Here is a 19346-nt window from a genome sequence, read left to right as displayed (position 1 = left end):
AGCTAAACTGAAAGCAATGTGGAGAGCGGGGAAGCATCCTGTTCGAGCCTATCTCCAGCATTCGTTGCGAGCGCCTTGCCCACTGCGCCACGCCCTCAAATGCTTTTTTAAGGTCAATGAATATACACAGTGCATATTTCTTTCTTTCTTTCTTTGCTCTACTAGCTCCATTAATGCCATGGAAGTAGATCATAGCTGTTCTGAAACCATACTGACTATCCATTAATAGTTGATGTTTTTCAATGAATTTGATGGGAATTTGAACACACACAGAAATAGCTTTGTTGTTTTGTAAGAGGTATGAGCTGGAAAACACAATGGGGCTATAGCCTGAAGCCTTATCTAGTACAGCTCCAAAGTTGATAACAATACCACACAAAATGAGGCGTTTATCCAAAATGGCCATTTGGAGTCTCCACTTATTATTATTATTATTTTTACATTTGAAATAAACATTTAGAAATTCAGTCTGACAGCCCTAACACACACGCACGCGCGCGCATGCACGCACGCACGCACGCACACACACACACACACACACACACACACACACACACACACACACACACACACACACACACACACACACACACACACACACACAGACACAGACACACACACACACACACTCTCCACTGTTCCCTTCATTATAATCTGAAAAAAGAAATTGTACAGAGCATCTGTTACCATCACCATGTGAGACTTCCTCCTTGTTCCCACCTTTTCTCTTCTCCTTTCCTTTCCTTTCCTCTCCTCCTCTTCTCTTCTCTCCTCTCCTCTCCGCTCCGCTCCTCTCCTTTCCCCTCCCCTCCCCTCCCCTCCCCTCCCCTCCCATCCTCTCCTCTCCTCTCCTCTCCTCTCCTCTCCTCTCCTCTCCTCTCCTCTCCTCTTCTCTCCCCTCCCATCCTCTTCTCTCCCCTCCCATCCTCTCCTCTCCTCTCCTCTCCTCTCCTCTCCTCTCCTCTCCTCTCCTCTCCTCTCCTCTCCTCTCCTCTCCTCTCCTCTCCTCTCCTCTCCTCTCCTCTCCCCTTCCCTTCCCTTCCCTTCCCTTCCCTTCCCTTCCCTTCCCTCCTCTCCTCTCCTCTCCTCTCCTCTCCTCTCCTCTCCTCTCCTCTCCTCTCCTCCTCTCCTCTCCTCTCCTCTCCTCTCCTCTCCTCTCCTCTCCTCTCCTCTCTTCTCTTCTCTTCTCTCCTCTCCTCTCCTCTCCTCTCCTCTCCTCTCCTCTCCCCTTCCCTCCTCTCCTCTCCTCTTCCCTCCTCTCCTCTCCTCTCCTCTCCTCTCCTCCTCTCTTCTCTTCTCCTCTCCTCTCCTCTCCTCTCCTCTCCCCTCCCACCCCACCCTCTCCCCTCCCCCCATCCTCTCCTCTCCTTCTCTTCTTTCCTCTCCCATCCTCTCCTTTCTGCTCCTCTCCTCTCCCCCTCTTCTCTCCTCTCCTCTCCCATCCTCTCCTTTCCGCTCCCATCCTCTCCCATCCCATCCCATTTTCTCTTCTAATTTCCCCTCCCATCCCATCCTTTCCGCTCCTATCCTCTCCTCTCCCATCCTCTCCTTTCCGCTCATATCCTCTCCCATCCCATCCTCTCCTCTCATTTCCCCTCCCATCCTCTCCCATCCCATCCCATTTTCTCTTCTAATTTCCCCTCCCATCCCATCCTCTCCTCTCCTCTCCTCTCCTCTCCTCTCCTCTCCTCTCCTCTCCTCTCCTCTCCTCTCCTCTCCTCTCCTCTCCTCTCCTCTCCTCTCCTCTCCTCTCCTCTCCTTTCCACTCCCATCCTCTCCTTTCCACTCCTATCCTCTCCTCTCCCATCCTCTCCGATCCTCTCCTCTCCTCTCATTTCCCCTCCTCTCCCATCTTCTCCTCTCCTTTCCCCTCCCATCCTCTCCTCTCCCCCCTCTCCTCTCCTCTACCATCCTCTCCTCTCCCATCCTCTCCTCTCCCATCTTATCTTCTCCCACCCCCTCCTTTCCCCTCCCATCCTCTCCTCTCCCATCTTCTCCTCTACTCTACCATCCTCTCCTCTCCCCCCTTTCCTCTTCTCTCCCATCCTCTCCTCTCCCATCCTCTCCTCTCCCGTCCTCTCCTCTCCCATTATCTCCTCTACCCTACCATCCTCTCCTCTCCCATCCTCTCCTCTCTTCCCCTATCCTCTCCTTTCCTCTCCTCTATCCTCCCGCCTTTCCTCTCTGTCTCCCCTCTCCTCTCGTCTCCTCTACCACCCCTGCCTCTCCTCTCTGCTTCCCCTCTGCTCTCTTCCCCTCCATCTTTCCTCCCCTAACTAATCCCTTCCATTCGTTTATTCCCCCCCCTCTCCTGTCCTTTCATCTCCTCTCATCTTCTTTCCTCTCTCCTCCTCTCCTTTTCCAGCCTCTCCTCCTCTTCTCTTCTCTGTCTCCTCTCCTCCCATCTCCTCTGCCCTGCTCTCCTCCTCGCTCCTCTCTGTCTTCACCTATCCTCTCCTCTCCTCTTCATTCCTCTCCTCTTCCCCTCATCTCCTCTCATTTCCCTTTCCTTACCCAAAACACCACTATCCCTCACTTTCTGTGTCCCACAGTTTCCCCTCTGTGATTCTCTGACCTGAACATCTGAACTCATCTCTCTCTCTCTCCTCTCCTCTCCTCTCCTCTCCTCTCCTCTCCTCTCCTCTCCTCTCCTCTCCTCTCCTCTCCTCTCCTCTCCTCTCCTCTCCTCTCCTCTCCTCATCTCCTCTCTCTCCCTCTCTCTGTATCTCCCTCTCTCTGTATCTCCTTCTTTCTCTCTCACTGGCTGATTAATCTTCATTTACGCACACGTCACAATTATTGATTGAATTATCAGTAATTCAACTGATAAAAGGTGTATTGTGTTGAAGGGTCATCCTGAGGACTATTTGGTTATCCAGGTGGTAATAATTGTATTGGGAATAGTCCATCAAATGGCATAGCCTACTGTGTGTACATCTATTTATTTGTCAACAAAAAAACTATTAACACCAATATTCCAGCGCACACCAGGATACTTAGATCGACACTATTTTATTAATGGATTATATAAAAACAAAATGAGTTGTAACATGTCTGGCTACGTGATGTTAACTTGTTAGCAGGATAGCTTAGCTTAGCAAAGAGGTACTCAGACGTTGTTCATTAGCTAGCAGCACCTAGAAGGAGCACTGCTGGACACTGGGTATCTTTACCTGACCTGTCTCAAGCCCTGCTTGTCACCAATGCAAGAGACTCCGGTCTCGAATCCGGGTGTCAGCATTGCCTCTGGCTTGGGCCGGCCGTCATACTGGCTCAATTGGCAGAGCCAGCGGGTGGAAGTTGATGGGTGGTAATTTGGACGTTGTGGACAGCGACTCCTACAGGTCGGTTGGGGGATGCCTGCACAGCAGAGACAGGAAGTGACGGGGGTAGTGTGAGCCTCCCATGCGTTACACCTCGCCAATGAGAGTCCGCGTTGGCAGGTGAAAAGATGTGACAGGCTGCCTCCTCATGTACCGGAGGGGACACGTGATGCAAGGCTTCTATCCTCCCTACAACCGACTAGTGGGGGGCATAGTCGAGCAACGTTCAAGACAGGGGAGGGGAGAATTGGAAACACGAAATTGGGATGGGAGAAAAATTCAAAAATAAGGAGAAAAAAGTGGATAAAAAAAGAAAAGAGGGCAGGGCTTGAGATAACATTTTTGAATCTATTTATTTGTATTTATCTCATCCATTGTCTGACGGCAACAGTATTCTGCTCACTTTCCATAAAGGAAAACTCCGCTCATTGGTTTTTGTCACATGCACATGGCCTGTGCACCCTCTCTCCCTCAACAAGGAGTAGCTAGCTACCTAGACAAAAACAATTAAATGCAATATCATATTTACAATTTGATGATTGAAATTTAGTGATGGCCTATTTTCTTTAGATGCGGAACACCTCATAGACTGGCAGTCACTAACTCTGTCACATTAATTAATTCATTAGTGGTTAGCACTGTTACCTCACAGCAAGAAGGTCCTGGGTTGGAACACTGGTGGGAGGCCTTTCTGTCTAGTACTACACTTTGGATGTGCGTGAGTCTTTTCTACTAGGCCTTTCTGTCTCCCTGCGTTTCCTCCCACACCAAAAGTCATGCATGTTAGGCAGGGACTGCAGATGAAAACGAGCTAATTCGCTAACTCCAGCACATTTACATTGATGTGGAAACTGAAAGTGTTAATTTTTTTGTGTGCATTGTGCAATGTGCATTGTCCCTGTGTAATAACATTTTTATAAAATACAATTAATTAATCCATTCATCCATTCATTCATAGTCAGTCAGTCAGTCATGGTTAGCCACTCTGCCCCTAGTGGCTACTAAGAGACGTGGCACTTTGCGTGAGACCAGTTAAATCCGTGCAACAGGCCTTCACATCTTTGACACTGTGTGTCCTTGTTCTTTCATCAAAATAATGCTCATCCAATATTAAGCTTAATGGCACTGAATATTCAGACATCACCTCTGTAACCTCTGCACGGTTAGAATGATAGACAGATAAGCCAGTAATGAAATCTGTCCCACATTATCAGCGTTTGACATATGACTGATGTCACCTTGTAGAAAAGAGGATTTACTAGGCTCTTGTGTGTGTGTGTGCGTGTTTGTGTGTGTGTGTGTGTGTGGCAGGTACCACGGCCAAGCATGTTGTGTTTCTGGCGGGCAACACTGCGAAGCATGGCCTGCGCTGCAAAGCCTGCAAGATGAGCCTCCATCACAAATGTGAGAATGGAGTGGGACAGCAGCGCTGCCAGGGAAAACTGGTAAGACCTCCTCCAATCTACGTCTACGTCATCAGTGGTTATATTTATGGCAATATCCCATTAATATTCAGGGTATGTGAGTGTTTTTGTGTTGGTGTATGCACACGTCATATCCGGTTCATGATAACCCACATAGAGAGATAAAATATGAGTTGTTTCTGAGATAGAATTTCTAGGAGTAGTTCAGAAAAGTGATCAGAAATGGACATGGAAACAACATATTAAAGGAAAAATTTCAGTAGCAATCCTGTATAAATCTAAGGATATATTGAACTATAGGGCCTTGTATATAATTTACTGCTCACTAATACTTCCTTATCATACCATCATATCGATATAATATCATACCCTTCATCTCAAAAACCCTTGAGAGGGTGATTGCCACACAGCTTCACCCCCACCTTGACACAAACAACCTACACACTACCCTTTCAATCCGGTTTCCGCCCACAACACAGTACCGAAACAGCCCTTGTCAAAATCACCAACGACCTCCTCTGTGCAGCTGACTCTGGACTTCTCACCATCCTCATCCTCCCTGACCTCAGCGCTGCATTTGACACCATCTCCCATCCACTACAACACAATCATCAAATTTGTGGTGGGCCTGATCTCTGCAAATGATGAGAGGGCCTACCTGGAAGAGGTAGAGGATCTGGCGTGGTGGTGTCAGGAGAAGTGCCTCTCCCTGAACGTCAGCAAAACAAAAAAGATTATTGTGGACTTTAGGAGGTCGGGGGTCAGGGACTACAGCCCCCTCAGCATCGACGGGGCACCGGTCGAGAGAGTGAACAGTTTTAAGTACCTCGGAGTCTACATATCCGAGGACTTGACATGGACCACACACATTGACAGTGTAGTCAAGAAGGCACGGCAACGCCTCTACTTCCTTAGGCGCCTAAGGAAGTTCAAAGTGAGTCAGAAGATCCTTAAGAACTTCTACTCATGCACAATAGAGAGCATCCTGACTGGTAGCATCACCTCCTGGTTTGGGAATAGCACCGCACAAGATCGTAGCAGACTACAGAGAGTGGCCCGTTCAGCCGAATGCACAATTGGAGGTTGGCTTCCCACTCTCCAAGACATTTACAACAAGTGTTGCAGAGGTAAGGCTAAGAGAATAATCAAATACTCTAGTCACCCAAACAACTGCCTCTTTGAACTGCTGCGGTCAGGCAAGCGATACCGGAGTCTCATGGCCAGTACAGAGAGACTCAGAAGGAGCTTCTATCCCCAGGCCATCAGGATGCTCAACGACAATAACACTATGTAACAAACCATCAAATACACTCACATCACACACATCCACATGTACACACTCACTTTAAATAAACAACTCACTGTAGCACCCACTTTACCCACTTTAACACACTTTATATTTATTGGTAAAGAGATTTGCACTACAATTCATACCTCATTGCACCTTACCCTAAGTTGTACCTCATCCCATTTCTGCATTGTACTGTATACTGTATTGTATTGTAATGCAGTTACTAATTCTTTCTACTCTGTATTGTATACAGAAGGCTAATCGGCCATGTCCGCTTCCATTCATTGTGCTAAGCTAAGCTAACATGCAGCCAGATAGCTTTCTACTGAACGCACAGAGAGGAAACTGGTATCTATCTTATTGTCTCTCTCTGGAGAATACCGTAAGCTAATTTCCCAAAATGTTGGCGTGTTCCTTTAACCTTCTGTAGTGTGCTAGTGAAAGATTAACGATAGGTTATGACTATAACCAAGTTCTGTCAGTTAGTGGTGACGCTTGGCATCACACTGCACTATCTCGCGTACGTGCATGCGTACTGAATAAACCACAAATGTACCTCTAATACCAGTATTAGTCTGACCACACCCCTCATCAGCTTACCTTCATAAGCAGGTGTGTGGTCACCTGCTCTCCTCCTTCCCAAGCTTTCACCACAAGGTGAGGTCAAGGGCTGCAGCGGCCGTCTGATGCCAAGCGTCACCACTAACTGACAGCTAACTAACTGACACTAACTGACAACTAACTCTGCTTGGCATCACACTGCACAATGGGAGGCCAAGCGGAGCCGCTGGCTGACAAATACACCCCGCTGACAGCCCCCCAAAACCATCAGAACAGGGAGGGCCGAGCCCCCCCGACCCCCCCTAATGGAGGGCATCCCCCATATTAGGGGCTTCACGGGAAGGCGACGGACCCGACCGTGCGAAGAGGCACTCAAGCAACTTAACGCACAGGGTGAGCAGACCGTGGCTTGACCCCACGACTACACACACGCACAACCCGCATGCCACCCGGGAACGAACGGAGGAACAACCTCGTTACTGCCCCCAGAATCACGGGGTCAAGGGCAAACCCAACCCCGTGGCAAGGCCGTAGCAGCGGAGCGCGAAGGAAGACCCAGACCCACCAAAAGGACTGGACTCCCTGGAATGGGGGCCCGGAGAAGTCCATGATGCCAGCATCAAGACCCCACCAGGTGGGCACGTAGTGCCCCGCCCCCCACATCGCCAGCGTATTCGGACAAAGGCCCCCCAGTTACTGCACCTGGTAATCCCAGGCGGTATCCCAACCAAGTACTAACCAGGCCAGAACCTGCTTAGCTTCCGAGATCGGACGAGATCGGGCGTGTTCAGGTCGGTATGGCCGTAAGCCGAGCGGGCCCCGTCCCCCCAACAGTACACCGCCTGGCACACTAACCCTGCAGAACAGACAGTCAGCATGGCCGTAAGCACACAAAAAAGGTTAACCAACGGAAGCAGGCAGCGCACCGGGGAAAAACCAGGCAACAGGCTGTTAACCCTAGCCTGGAGACTGCGGACGAGACAGGCGCCAGAGGGGACAGCTGAACACAGCTGCCCCGGCGGAAGGGGCGTATGCTGGCGTTGTTGCATGACCAAGCCTCCATTTAAAAACCCCCACCCAGAGGGGTCGAGGCAGAGAAGGCTGACACGATTGGCAGACGTCATGAACGTGCAGGGGCACCCTCAAACGGTGAACCCGGGAGTTGACACTGCACCAACACACCAGGGAATCAACCACCTCGGTGTTACCCAATGCGGTGGTTGTTCCTATAACCCCTCAAGAAAAAACTCCAAAACACACCTGCGGGTATACACCGGCTATACCGCAGTACAAGTGTTTCAGTTTTCAAAAAAGGGTTAACCCAGGCCTACGGGTCGCAAACATCACTTCGGACCGGGCCTGGCGGTACGGGAAGCACAGGGTCACCAGAGGAGGTCAAAAAACCACCCCCACAGGCCCCTCTTCGCCATGCGTGAGAGAGGAGCGAAAAATAATGGAGAACCAGCCCCTAAGCACACCGTACTTGGTATTCCCAGGCGGTCTCCCAACCAAGTACTAACCAGGACCAACCTGTGTAGCGGCCGAGATCCGACGAGATCGAGCGCGTATAGAATGGCATGGCTGTAAGCCATGACGACAGTGCTGAGTAAAAACATACCCAACCAGGGTCTCCATAGCGCTTAACCCTGTGACACCCAGACCGACCTGGCATTTTTCCCCCTGAAAAAAGCCCAAGTCCCTCAGGGTACCAGAACAGCAGATCTGCATCCCCGGCGGACAACGGGTTCAACTGATCTGGACCAGCGTGACCAGAACCAGTCCCGTGCCCTAACCACGCCGACATGCCTACTCCAGGAGAAGGGCAGATATGCGTGTTGATCTTAACATGAAAAGAAGGCGCCACCCAGACGTTCGGACGAACCGCGCCTGGTGGCCCACCCCAAGGGCGTGAGACCCCACCACATATGTTCAGATCCATCCCGTCATCATCCCCCAGACATGAACGAGAATCCGTCGACAACCCACCCAGGTCATGGGATGTGGTCGTCGGAAGAGGAAAAACCCCCATCTCAGTTGCTTTATAAAAACGCTGTTTCAACCACAAGCAACCAAGGCGTGCCAGTCAATCGCCTGTTTACAGCGAGCTAGCACTATACGTGCGTCGGGACACACCCCCATCAATGAACAGGCTATTTAGACCTGTCATTGAATCCCCAAGGCGCCCAGGGGAACGACAAGAGGGGTGTGACACTCCCTAACTCCAACACTTCTGGAATAGAAAGAAGGAAGCATCAACAGTATGTATCCCAGTCTACACAGCCGGGGTAAAAATTTTTCACATTTTTACATCCCACCACCCTCCCATAGGAAAGAGACGGGGATCCCCAGAGAGACTTCCCACGCGAGCTGTACAGATTGAAAAGAATATATTGCACCTTGAGCCATGTAAAAAACTGGTTTTAGGGCCTCCGGGGAAGAGGCACTGAACCCATACACACTCAATAAACGAATTGAATCGAATATACATACAATAGAAAAGGACCCTTCTAGAGGGTCCACTCACTTTGACAATCTGAGGAGGAAGGCTCTGTACTCTGATGGAGGCTTCCTCACATGGAAGAAGGAGTCCGAACTCACAGAAGGCCTGAATAGGCGCTTGGTGAGGAGGAGCCCTGACCACCCCCCCTGAAAACAGATCCATCACATGGACCTGAACAGCACACGGAAGTCCTACCAACAGAGACGCGCACGGTGACGTACTCTATGGCGGGGGAATTCCTGCGGTGCACACGCCCAATATACCAGGCCGTGGGACCAAGCATAGCTTCATAGGTTAGTTACCTTAGTTGTGAGTACACGGTACATATAAACACCATGATGTTTCTCACACAACAACCAGATCATTACATCCCGATTTGCACAGAGAAGCTAACTGCCAGTGACAAAAAACAGCTCACACATAACCCGCAACGTATCCTAAATGCATTGCAACAACACACGTTTTGGGAAAAAACACCGTTATTCACAATACATTTAGCAAAGTAAAACCAGAAGACGTGTTATGAGGTCTGGTCAACCCCGTTCCTACCCGGAACGCAGATCAGCGAAGTGCAGTCACAGACACCGTAGGAACACAGCCGCTCCTGTGTTGTCCGAACTGGGTAGCGTCACCGCCCCAACCCGTACTACAGTCCCCCGTTGATGCAACCTTGCCGTCCAGGCTCAGGGCAGGGTCGACGAAACATCCCCTGTCAAGGATGACGTCGCGGTCAAGAGTGTAAAACATGTTAAAATCAAAGCACGTTCAACAGAATAGCATCAAGCTAACGGCCGCTCCAACCGTTCGGGTGCTACTGCTTCTGCTTGTGAGACGCCGAGCTAACGACGCACGCGATCAGAAGCGAGCTCACGGCGGCGCGCGAGAAGCTAAGCTACCCCGCGCCAGCCATGGCCTAAAGCAGCAAGCTAACATTACCTAGCGACCACGACATGCTAGCCCCGCAGCTAACAGCTGACTGGCTAATAGTAGGCCCTAAGCAGGCCATGCAGCGATCCAGCAGGCTAACGCAGCAGTTAACAGCTGACTGGCTAACCGTAAGCTATGAACATGTAAACAATGACATAACACTCACCCAGACAGGCCGCCGTTCTGAACCTCTCCTCACTTTTTAAGAGAAGAGAGAAAACAAGATGTCAACACCGCTTCACAACGGTGACTTTACCACACCCGACGGAATCAGCACAGTACCAACTGGCCTGTGTAGCTGACTTTGAACATGAATCTGCCGCTATCGCACATTACATGCACATATCCCCTCGTGAAGGAATACTCTCATTTGGATATGAAAGATGGGGCCTTAACACGGTGACAGAGAGAATCCACTCGTCCAGAACACACAGGGATCACCAGTGTCAATGGTCGCGGCCCACTAGTTAAAACTATAATGGTCTTCAGACCAAGGCCTTCTGTCGCCTAGGTGGCTGAACAAAGGACCCTAGCCTGGGGCCGGTTTCCATAAACTTTGTCAAGTAGCCCCCATAGCACTAACAGACAAGTGGAGCCTGCCAGCAAACACTACTCACCCAACCTGGAACGCACCGCTTCTCACAACAGCGGCATGTCCGACAGTTCAGCTGTGGCCTGACAGGTTTCACCCCAACAACACAGCAAGGAACTGCAGTTGAGAAGCATGCAGCGGCGTGCTCCCAATACGAAAACCGGTGGAGGGTTTTTAGAATGATCATCATCTTCTAGACACTCCAGTACGAAGACAATATCGCCGTATTTTCTCGAAAAATAGTGAGAGAGAAAATAAAGATATGATGTCAACGTATCCTTGTTTCCCAAAGCTGTTCCTAATCCAATTTCTTCCATCATGGTGTCAAGTGTGGGGATCTACCGAGGCACTTATTCCTTGTGGTGAAAGCGAGAAGGAGGAGAGCAGGTGACCACACACCTGCTTATGAAGGTAAGCTGATGAGGGGTGTGGTCAGACTAATACTGGTATTAGAGGTACATTTGTGGTTTATTCAGTACGCGTGCACGTACGCGAGATAGTGCAGTGTGATGCCAAGCAGAGCCACTAACGGAACAGAACCTTCTGTAGTGTGGTAGTGAAAGCGTTAACCCTTTGTAGTGTGCTAGTGAAAGGGTTAATACCCTGCTATGATGTTTTGGTCACATCACCAGCCCTGCTGTTTGGTATGGCGCTGTCTCCTTGTTGTCCCCGAGGCCTTCTGCTCATCATCACAATCCTATGTAAGGGATAATGTATAGCTACGAGGTCATTGTCGCAAAATAATTGACAGACAATAATTAAGTTATTATTATTATCGCCGGCAGCCGGCAGGTCTGTGGTCTGATTGCACTGATGAGTGCAGCTGTGCATATGCTGAGCTTAGCTTTCGTGACTGCGATCTAAATGCTTGATTGTGATTGGTCAATAGCGCTAGTTACCCGTATCACCGGTGATTATTGCGCGTTGCCCATGGCAGCGGTCAGTTATCGAAAAATTATTCACCGCTGTCAGGGGCAACCGAGCGCTATTGACCAATCACAATCAAGCATTTCGGCGAATGTTAAAACGCCATGTAATAATGCATGTTAGTTACACAGCATACAACTCAATATGTAAGGGATAATGTATAGCTACGAGGTCATTGTCGCAAAATAATTGACCGACACAGAGTTTAGAATACCGAGGCGCCTCGCCGAGGTGTTCTAAACGTCAGTATAGGCTATACATTATCCCGCTTATTACATGGCTAACTTACTAACAATATACCTAATTCATTTTACATCATCGACAAGACGAGATCAAATGCAGACGCAGTTCTGTTCTGTCGCTCTGCGCTGTCATCGCCGGCAGCTTCGCCGGCAGCCGGCAGGTGTGTCTGATTGGCTGCACTGATGCAGTGTGTGTCAGTGGGCTTGATTGCTACAGCTGCGAACAGCGGTCATTATTGCTCGGCAGAGGTCCGTTATCGAGTAATAGCGGAACTCTGACGAGCGCTATTGACCAATCACAATCAAGCATTTTGGCAAATGTTAAAACGCCATGTAATAAGGAATAATAATCGAATTAGAAATAGTTCAACTATATCAGGGAGAGAGGAAGTAGGGTTACAAAAGGTTCAATGCAGACAGTACCCCAAGAAGATGTGAAAGTTAGTCATGTGATGCTGTTAATCGTATTGAATATTCAATGAGGTGGTCGTATAGCTCCTGAGCTAACTGATCAACCGCCACTAGAATTTGACATTCAAGCCCTTAACCGATGGGACCTGATGGACTTGGGTCGAGCTGTATTTAGGTTTACTTGTTTAGGTTTAGGTCAGAGTTGGGTGGAATAAATCGTTCTGTTTTTCAGATACTTTTATTAGCCCTACAAGTAATTTGCTAGTTTGGGATTTCAGTCCCATTTGGGCTTGGAAAATACCTTGAGTTGTGTTGCACTCAAGTCTTCCATTTTATTTGTCAAGCTCCAATGACTTTATACAGTTTACCATATGATACCATATGTATCATTCTGTCCCGAGCTACACTTTACACTCATCATCCGGTCTTCATCATCACCATTATTATTATCATCATCGTTATCATCTGTTGATATGGGCCTGCATGACAGTGAAAATATTATAGTCTGGTATTGTCCTGCTGGGTTTAGGGTGGTGCTGATACCATTATATTCTGGTATTGTCTTGCTGGGTTTAGGGTCATGAGAACATTAAGTTCTGGCACTGTCCTGCTGGGTTTAGGGTGGTGGTGAGAACATTAGGTTCTGGTATTGTCCTACTGGGTTTAGGGTGGTGGTGATTAGTGTGTTGTTCCAGGAGAGGGGATGGTATTGGTCACACTCAGGCAGGCCTGTGCCAAAAAACGCATATGTCACTTTGCCGTCTTCTAGAGCGTTCCAGAATACTGACCGCCATGACTGCACCGGGACCCTTTACCGTAATTTTCGCACTATAAGCCGCACCTGAATATAAGCCGCAGCAGCTAAATTGAATGATGTGTACTGTACATATATAAGCCGCACTGGACTATAAGCCGCAGGTGTTTTAATGTTTAATTACAGTCTTCCCACCAGCATTGGGACACATTACTGTCGGACAAATAACAAGAATTAACTCATTTACAAGTTGTATTAACACTTTAATCGCCGATGACGTGTTTAGATGTCATTCCTCGCCATGCTCATTCTGCCGAAGACGCCGTAACTCGTCTTTGATATCAATAATTAAAAAATCTGTGATCGAAATCATATTTCTCCTCCGGAGACATGAGATGTACTGGTGAGCTCCACTCAACTGTCTAACGGTTCGAGAGCGCCATCTGTTGGCCGATCGGCCAAGAGGGAGGGGCGCGCCAAACAGGAAGTGCTCATCCATAATCCGTCCGGGCACTCGCGATCGGTAGCCGGACTCCATCTCAACACACTGGATAATCAATCGCTCGCCCTAACTCAATAAACAACGTTATTTGGACGTATATAGTATTATACAACCTGGAAATGGTTCATCAGGATCAACATCCCATAATCGAAAACTGTCTACTCCACGCTGATCGTCCAACGGCGCGAGGAAGATATGGTAAGATCCAGCGTTATTTTCTAACGTATTCTATACTAACTGATCTGATGATCATATGACCCACACTAGATGAATGGTATAACGTTGCCCACGGAATTATAAACGCCCCCTCGCCCATCCGGTCAATATCAGATGATACGTAGTAACTTCTAGAAGTACCTCCAGTTGAAATTTTTCATCTGGCAACGATCGCTACCAAACTGTATTTGATCATCAATATAATGCATTTAGGGCTATAAATCAAGTTCTGGAGAAAGCTGCAGAAAACGATAAAAACATACTTATACTTTAGACCATATTTTAGTATGAATATGTGAATGAAAAAGTATATCGTTGCTACACCCTGAACAATGGATATAGGACATTGAATGGGCCATAATAATGGCAATTTAGCAATAGAATTTAAAAAGTTATAGCCCTGCAAAGAAGGGGAACTTCTCCATAGACAAATAGAGCTGGCTAGGGATGGTAAATTATGAATTTGAACCATGGCGATCAAATTGTTAAGTTTAGCAAATAAGGGAACAGATAAATAACATTTCAATGCAGTCAAAAAAGCAATATTTCGATTTTTACATTTTCGGGTTTGGTCACGTCGAGTCACATAAAAAGCCGCACCGTTATATAAACCGCAGGGTCGAAAAATGGGGAAAAAAGGCGCGGCTTATAGTCCGAAAATTACGGTAGTCGTTTACACACACATCCCACACAGAGAGGAAGAGAAAGAAGACTGTATGTGGAACGTTCAATTATGTGTGATTTCCACCGCCAACCCTTTTCTTCCGTATGGCTACTTCTCCATGTGTAAGGTACTTCTGGGAGTAGTTAAATCATTTGAGATAACATAGAAAGACTATAAATTGGTCAGCTAGAATGCAACGGAATGGCTGGGGCCAATAGGGAACAGTTAGCATTTGCTGACAATTACTGCAAATGTAATTGATGTGGATTGTGTCTATGAATCCAGTTCCATGAGACTTCACTCGTCTCTGCTCTCCCTCTCCTTGCTTCTTTTCCTCATTTGCTGTGAGGATGATTCTCCTGGAGGTAGGATCAGCTTTCAGGAGTGGAAAATTAGGTCGAGGGGTCAGTCATGAAGGGACTTTTCCCCAGTGGAGTTCAGCTCTTAAAATAAGCCTTCCTCTAAACTTGGACACTCGTAGTTCCACAATCCTGCGTATTTCTCAGAGAGCCACGGACAAAGAAAGAAACAAGATGTAAAACATTTAATTTCGGATTGTGAGATTTAACAAACCCCATTCGTCACAATGATCTCAATAAGTCCTGTGTTTAATTAAGTTCCAAATCTCATAACTTTCTAACATCTATCATTAGAAATGTAAGCCTTTTGTCTCCGATATGATCCCAGGCGGTGGCTGAGTGGCGCAGTGGGCAAGGCGCTCACCACTAACGCTGGAGATGCTGGTATTGAGCCCAGCTCTCTGCGTTGCTACCGGCTTGGCCGGCCGTCATACTAACACAATTGGCAGTGTTAGAGGGTGGGAAGCGTGAATATTTTCCCTAATGGGGTTGTACTTCCGTGTTCGGTTTGCGCGATCTGATTGGCCACTGACGTTTCTGGTCATGTGACATGTGCGCCAATCGTGTGACGCCTAGTTCTCTCACCGGTTAAGCTTAGGCACTCTTTCGAAGTTGGTTAAGGTTAGAGTTTGTCTTAGAGCAGGGCGATAGAACACCAGCCCTGATTCCAAACTCTAACCTTAACCAACTTCGAAAGAGTCGCCTAAGCTTAACCAGTGATAAACTAGGCGTTAGGTAGTTTGCAGGCTGTTAGAGCCGGAAATAGGCGCAGAACCCGGCCGCGTCCTAAAAGTCTGTGCCGACCAACTGGCCCCGGTATTCACTGACATCTTCAACCTGTCCTTGGAACAGGCTGTCATCCCCACCTGTCTGAAGAAGTCCACCATCATCCCTGTACCCAAAAAATCTACGCCCGCTTGCCTCAACGACTACCGCCCTGTAGCCCTCACCTCCATAGCCATGAAGTGCTTTGAGAAGCTAGTGAAGGGCTACATCTGTTCCTCCCTCCCCATCAACCTGGACCCTCTGCAATTTGCATATCGCCCCAACAGGTCCACGGAGGACGCCATAGCCCATGTGCTGCACACAGCAGCATCACACCTGGACAAGAGGCAGGGGAACTATGTGAGAATGCTGTTCATCGACTACAGCTCAGCATTCAACACCATAGTCCCCTCCAAACTCATAGCCAAGCTCAGGGACCTGGGCTTGAACTATGACCTCTGCCAGTGGGTCTTGAACTCCTGACGGGCAGACCCCAGGTGGTAAGAGCAGGCAACTGCACCTCCTCATCCATCACGCTCAACATAGGGGCCCCCCAGGGCTGTGTTCTGAGCCCCCTCCTCTACTCCCTGTACACACATGACTGCGTAGCACAGCGGAACAACAACACCATCATCAAATTTGCTGATGACACAGTAGTGGTGGGCCTGATCTCTGCCAACGACGAAAGGGCCTACCTGGAAGAGGTAGAGAACCTGTCACAGTGGTGTCAGGAGAACTGCCTCTCCCTGAACGTCAGCAAAACAAAAGAGATGATTGTGGACTTCAGGAGGTCGGGGGTCAAGGACTACAGCCCCCTCAGCATCGACGGGGCACCGGTTGAGAGAGTGAACAGTTTCAAGTACCTCGGAGCCCACATATCCGAGGATTTGACATGGACCACACACATTGACAGTGTTGTGAAGAAGGCACGACAACGCCTCTACTTCCTCAGGCGCCTAAGGAAGTTCCAAGTCAGTCAGAAGATCCTTAGGAACTTCTACTCATGTACAATAGAGAGCATCCTGACTGGCAACATCACCTCCTGGTTTGGGAATAGCACTGCACAAGACCGTAGCAGACTACAAAGAGTGACACGTTCAGCCGAACGCACAATTGGAGGGGGGCTTCCCACCCTCCAGAACATTTACAACAAGCGGTGCAAGGGGAAGGCTAAGAGAATTATTAAGGACTCGAGCCACCCGAACAACTGCCTCTTTGAACTGCTGCGGTCAGGCAAGCGATACCGGAGTCTTAAGGCGAGCACAGAAAGACTCAGAAGAAGCTTCTATCCCCAGGCCATCAGGCTGCTAAACGAACAATAAACACTATGCAACAACCATCAAATGCACACAGCACACACACCCACACGCACACACTCACTTAAACAAACAACACACTGCAGCACCCACTCTCCACACGTTAGATCACACAAACTTTATATTTATTGATAAAGGATTTGCACTACAACTCGTACACCTACTGTAAATTGTACCTAAATTGCACCTCATCCTATTTCTGCCTTGCACTATATAGTATTGTATATCAGTACACTACACAGTATTGTATATTATATGGTAACTCAGTTACGTCTACTCTGCATCGAACATTGTACATATGTCTATACTGAACACTGTGACCTCATTTTTTTTACTTCTAATTTACATGCTATACTATGTTATTTTATTTCATACTTATCTTGTCTTGCACAGTCTCTGGAGCGTAACAGTAAGAAGCATTTTGTATAAAAGTATTCTGTACTTCTGTATGACAACTATTAAAGAAACTTGAGAACTAGGCGTCACACGATTGGCGCACATGTCACATGACCAGAAACGTCAGTGGCCAATCAGATCGCGCAAACCGAGCGCGGAAGTACAACCCCATTAGGGAAAATATTCACGCGGGTGGGAAAGCCGGTGGGTGGGGATTGGATGTTGTGGACAGCGACTCCTACAGGTCGGTTGGGTGACGCCGGTACGGCGGAAACAGGAAGTATCGGGGGCAGCGTGAGCCTCCCACGCGTTACTCCTCGCCACTGAGAGTTCGAGCTGTTGCGGTGAAAAGATGCAACAGGCTGCCTCCTCGTGTACCGGAGGGGACACGTGATGCAAGGCTTCTATCCTCACTACAGCCGACCAGTGGGAGGCATAGTCTAGCAACGTTCAAGACAGGGGAGGGAAGAATTGGAAATACGAAATTGGGAGAAAAAGTGGATAAAAAAAAGTGGATAAAAAAAAAAAAAATTATCCCATGTAAGATCCCAAGATCCCTTCTCTGTTAAAAACAAGTCTCCTCTTGTCCTACTTCAAAATAATCAACCCCCCACCCCCCCCCCCCCCCCCCCCCCCCCCCCCCCGTGATCTATCTGGCACATAAGGTCACTCAACTGTGTTGTTAACATTAACAGATTCAGATAACTTTTATTGTCACATCATTCGGTACCTTTTACAGCAATTTTCTTTTTAGAAATTCGCTTTGTTGTGGTTCCTCGACCGTAGCAGCATCTAATATAAAATAGCATAGAATCAAATAAAATAAGATAAAATAAGAGCAAGATGACTATACAATTCTAACAAAGTGTGCAGATAACAGGATGCGCAGTATGCGGATATTACACTATAAATATAAATAAAATGGCTATGTACAGTTGTGGCAGGTAGAGCCAGCCAGTGACTCTCTCAGTCTGGTGTCTTGAGTCACCAGCTCCGCTTCAATCAACGTACAGATCTACTTCAAGAAACTACATTGATATCTATATCTATACATATATGAATCTATTCCTATACTCAGTGATTGCTTACTTACCAGGGGACACATGGAGCGGCAGCAGGGTTATAGCTCAACAGAATCGAGGCACAAACTTGAGTAACTACATAGGTCCCAGGCTTTTATCAGAATTTTATCATAATAGAGCTTTTTTCACATTACCCTGCGGGAATTCATCTGACGGCTTTATCCAGAGTGACCTGCCCGTGGGGCCGAATCACTACAGTCACTGTTGGGGTGAAATATGATAGTTTAATAGCTAGTCTGCAGATTGTCATGGGCCAGCCAAACAGTGATGTAGCATTGCTGGCTGCAGTAACAGCCCCTACACCCACTCGGTTTAGCTGCACACTTTCAATTACACTTGGACAAGGCCAAAGAAATAGGGTTACTGTATGTATTTTAGTGTCAGGGTATTATAGCATGGTGTCTGTTCTATATCGACCCATCCCTCCTTCTCTCTTCTATCCATCCTCCTTCTAATATTATATCAAATCCCCCTCTCTTTTCTTTCTGCTCCCCCCCCCCCCCCCTCTCCTTTTTCTCCTCAAGCCAAAAGGCTTTCGAAGGTACTACAGCTCACCATTACTGATCCAGGAACAGTTTGGCTGCATCAAAGAAGTCATGCCCATTGGTGAGAACACATTTTAAACTTTTAATTAAATGTCTGTCTGTCATCTATCTATCTATATCCATAATACATTTATAGTATACTGATCACTCAGGGAATCTACCCTAGGTAAATAAAGGTAGAATATTTTATAAATGAATGAATGAATGAATAAATAATTATCCTACTTGATTCTACTACTCCAGATAAATGTGCAGCCTGTTATCCATACTGTATCTGTTCACTGTTCATGAGATATACATGTCAAAATTGGTTGAATGTTCTAACAAGCCAAATATGGCTTGCTGTATTTGATTGCATCCATCACACAGCCACCGTGAACAAGTGAACAGCCGTTGTTATCGGAGCTTTATATTCTGTGTCTTTCCGACTACAAGCCTGTGGCAGTAAGGTGGACCCTGTGTATGAGGCCCTGAGGTTCGGGACGTCCCTGGCGCAGAAGGCCAAGAGAGCCAGCGGCTCAGAATCTCCTCACAGAAACTCGGTAAGGA

The 19346-nt window shown here is 47.9% G+C and overlaps 1 protein-coding gene across 1 annotated transcript in view; it reads left to right on the top strand.

Moving 5' to 3' along the window:
* Positions 1–19346, top strand: part of stac (SH3 and cysteine rich domain) — a 148747-nt gene that overhangs the window by 66278 nt on the left and 63123 nt on the right. The window contains exons 3-5 of the mRNA XM_084310067.1: positions 4635–4768; positions 18777–18858; positions 19233–19339. Coding sequence (XP_084166193.1) covers positions 4635–4768; positions 18777–18858; positions 19233–19339 — 323 coding nt within the window. The remainder of the gene's footprint in view (positions 1–4634; positions 4769–18776; positions 18859–19232; positions 19340–19346) is intronic.

The sequence above is a fragment of the Notolepis coatsorum genome (assembly GCF_963971535.1).
Source record: "Notolepis coatsorum genome assembly, chromosome: 3".
Classification (NCBI taxonomy): domain Eukaryota; kingdom Metazoa; phylum Chordata; class Actinopteri; order Aulopiformes; family Paralepididae; genus Notolepis; species Notolepis coatsorum.
The sequence above is the reverse complement of the archived record's forward strand: the minus strand, read 5'-3'. Positions and strand labels throughout refer to the sequence as shown.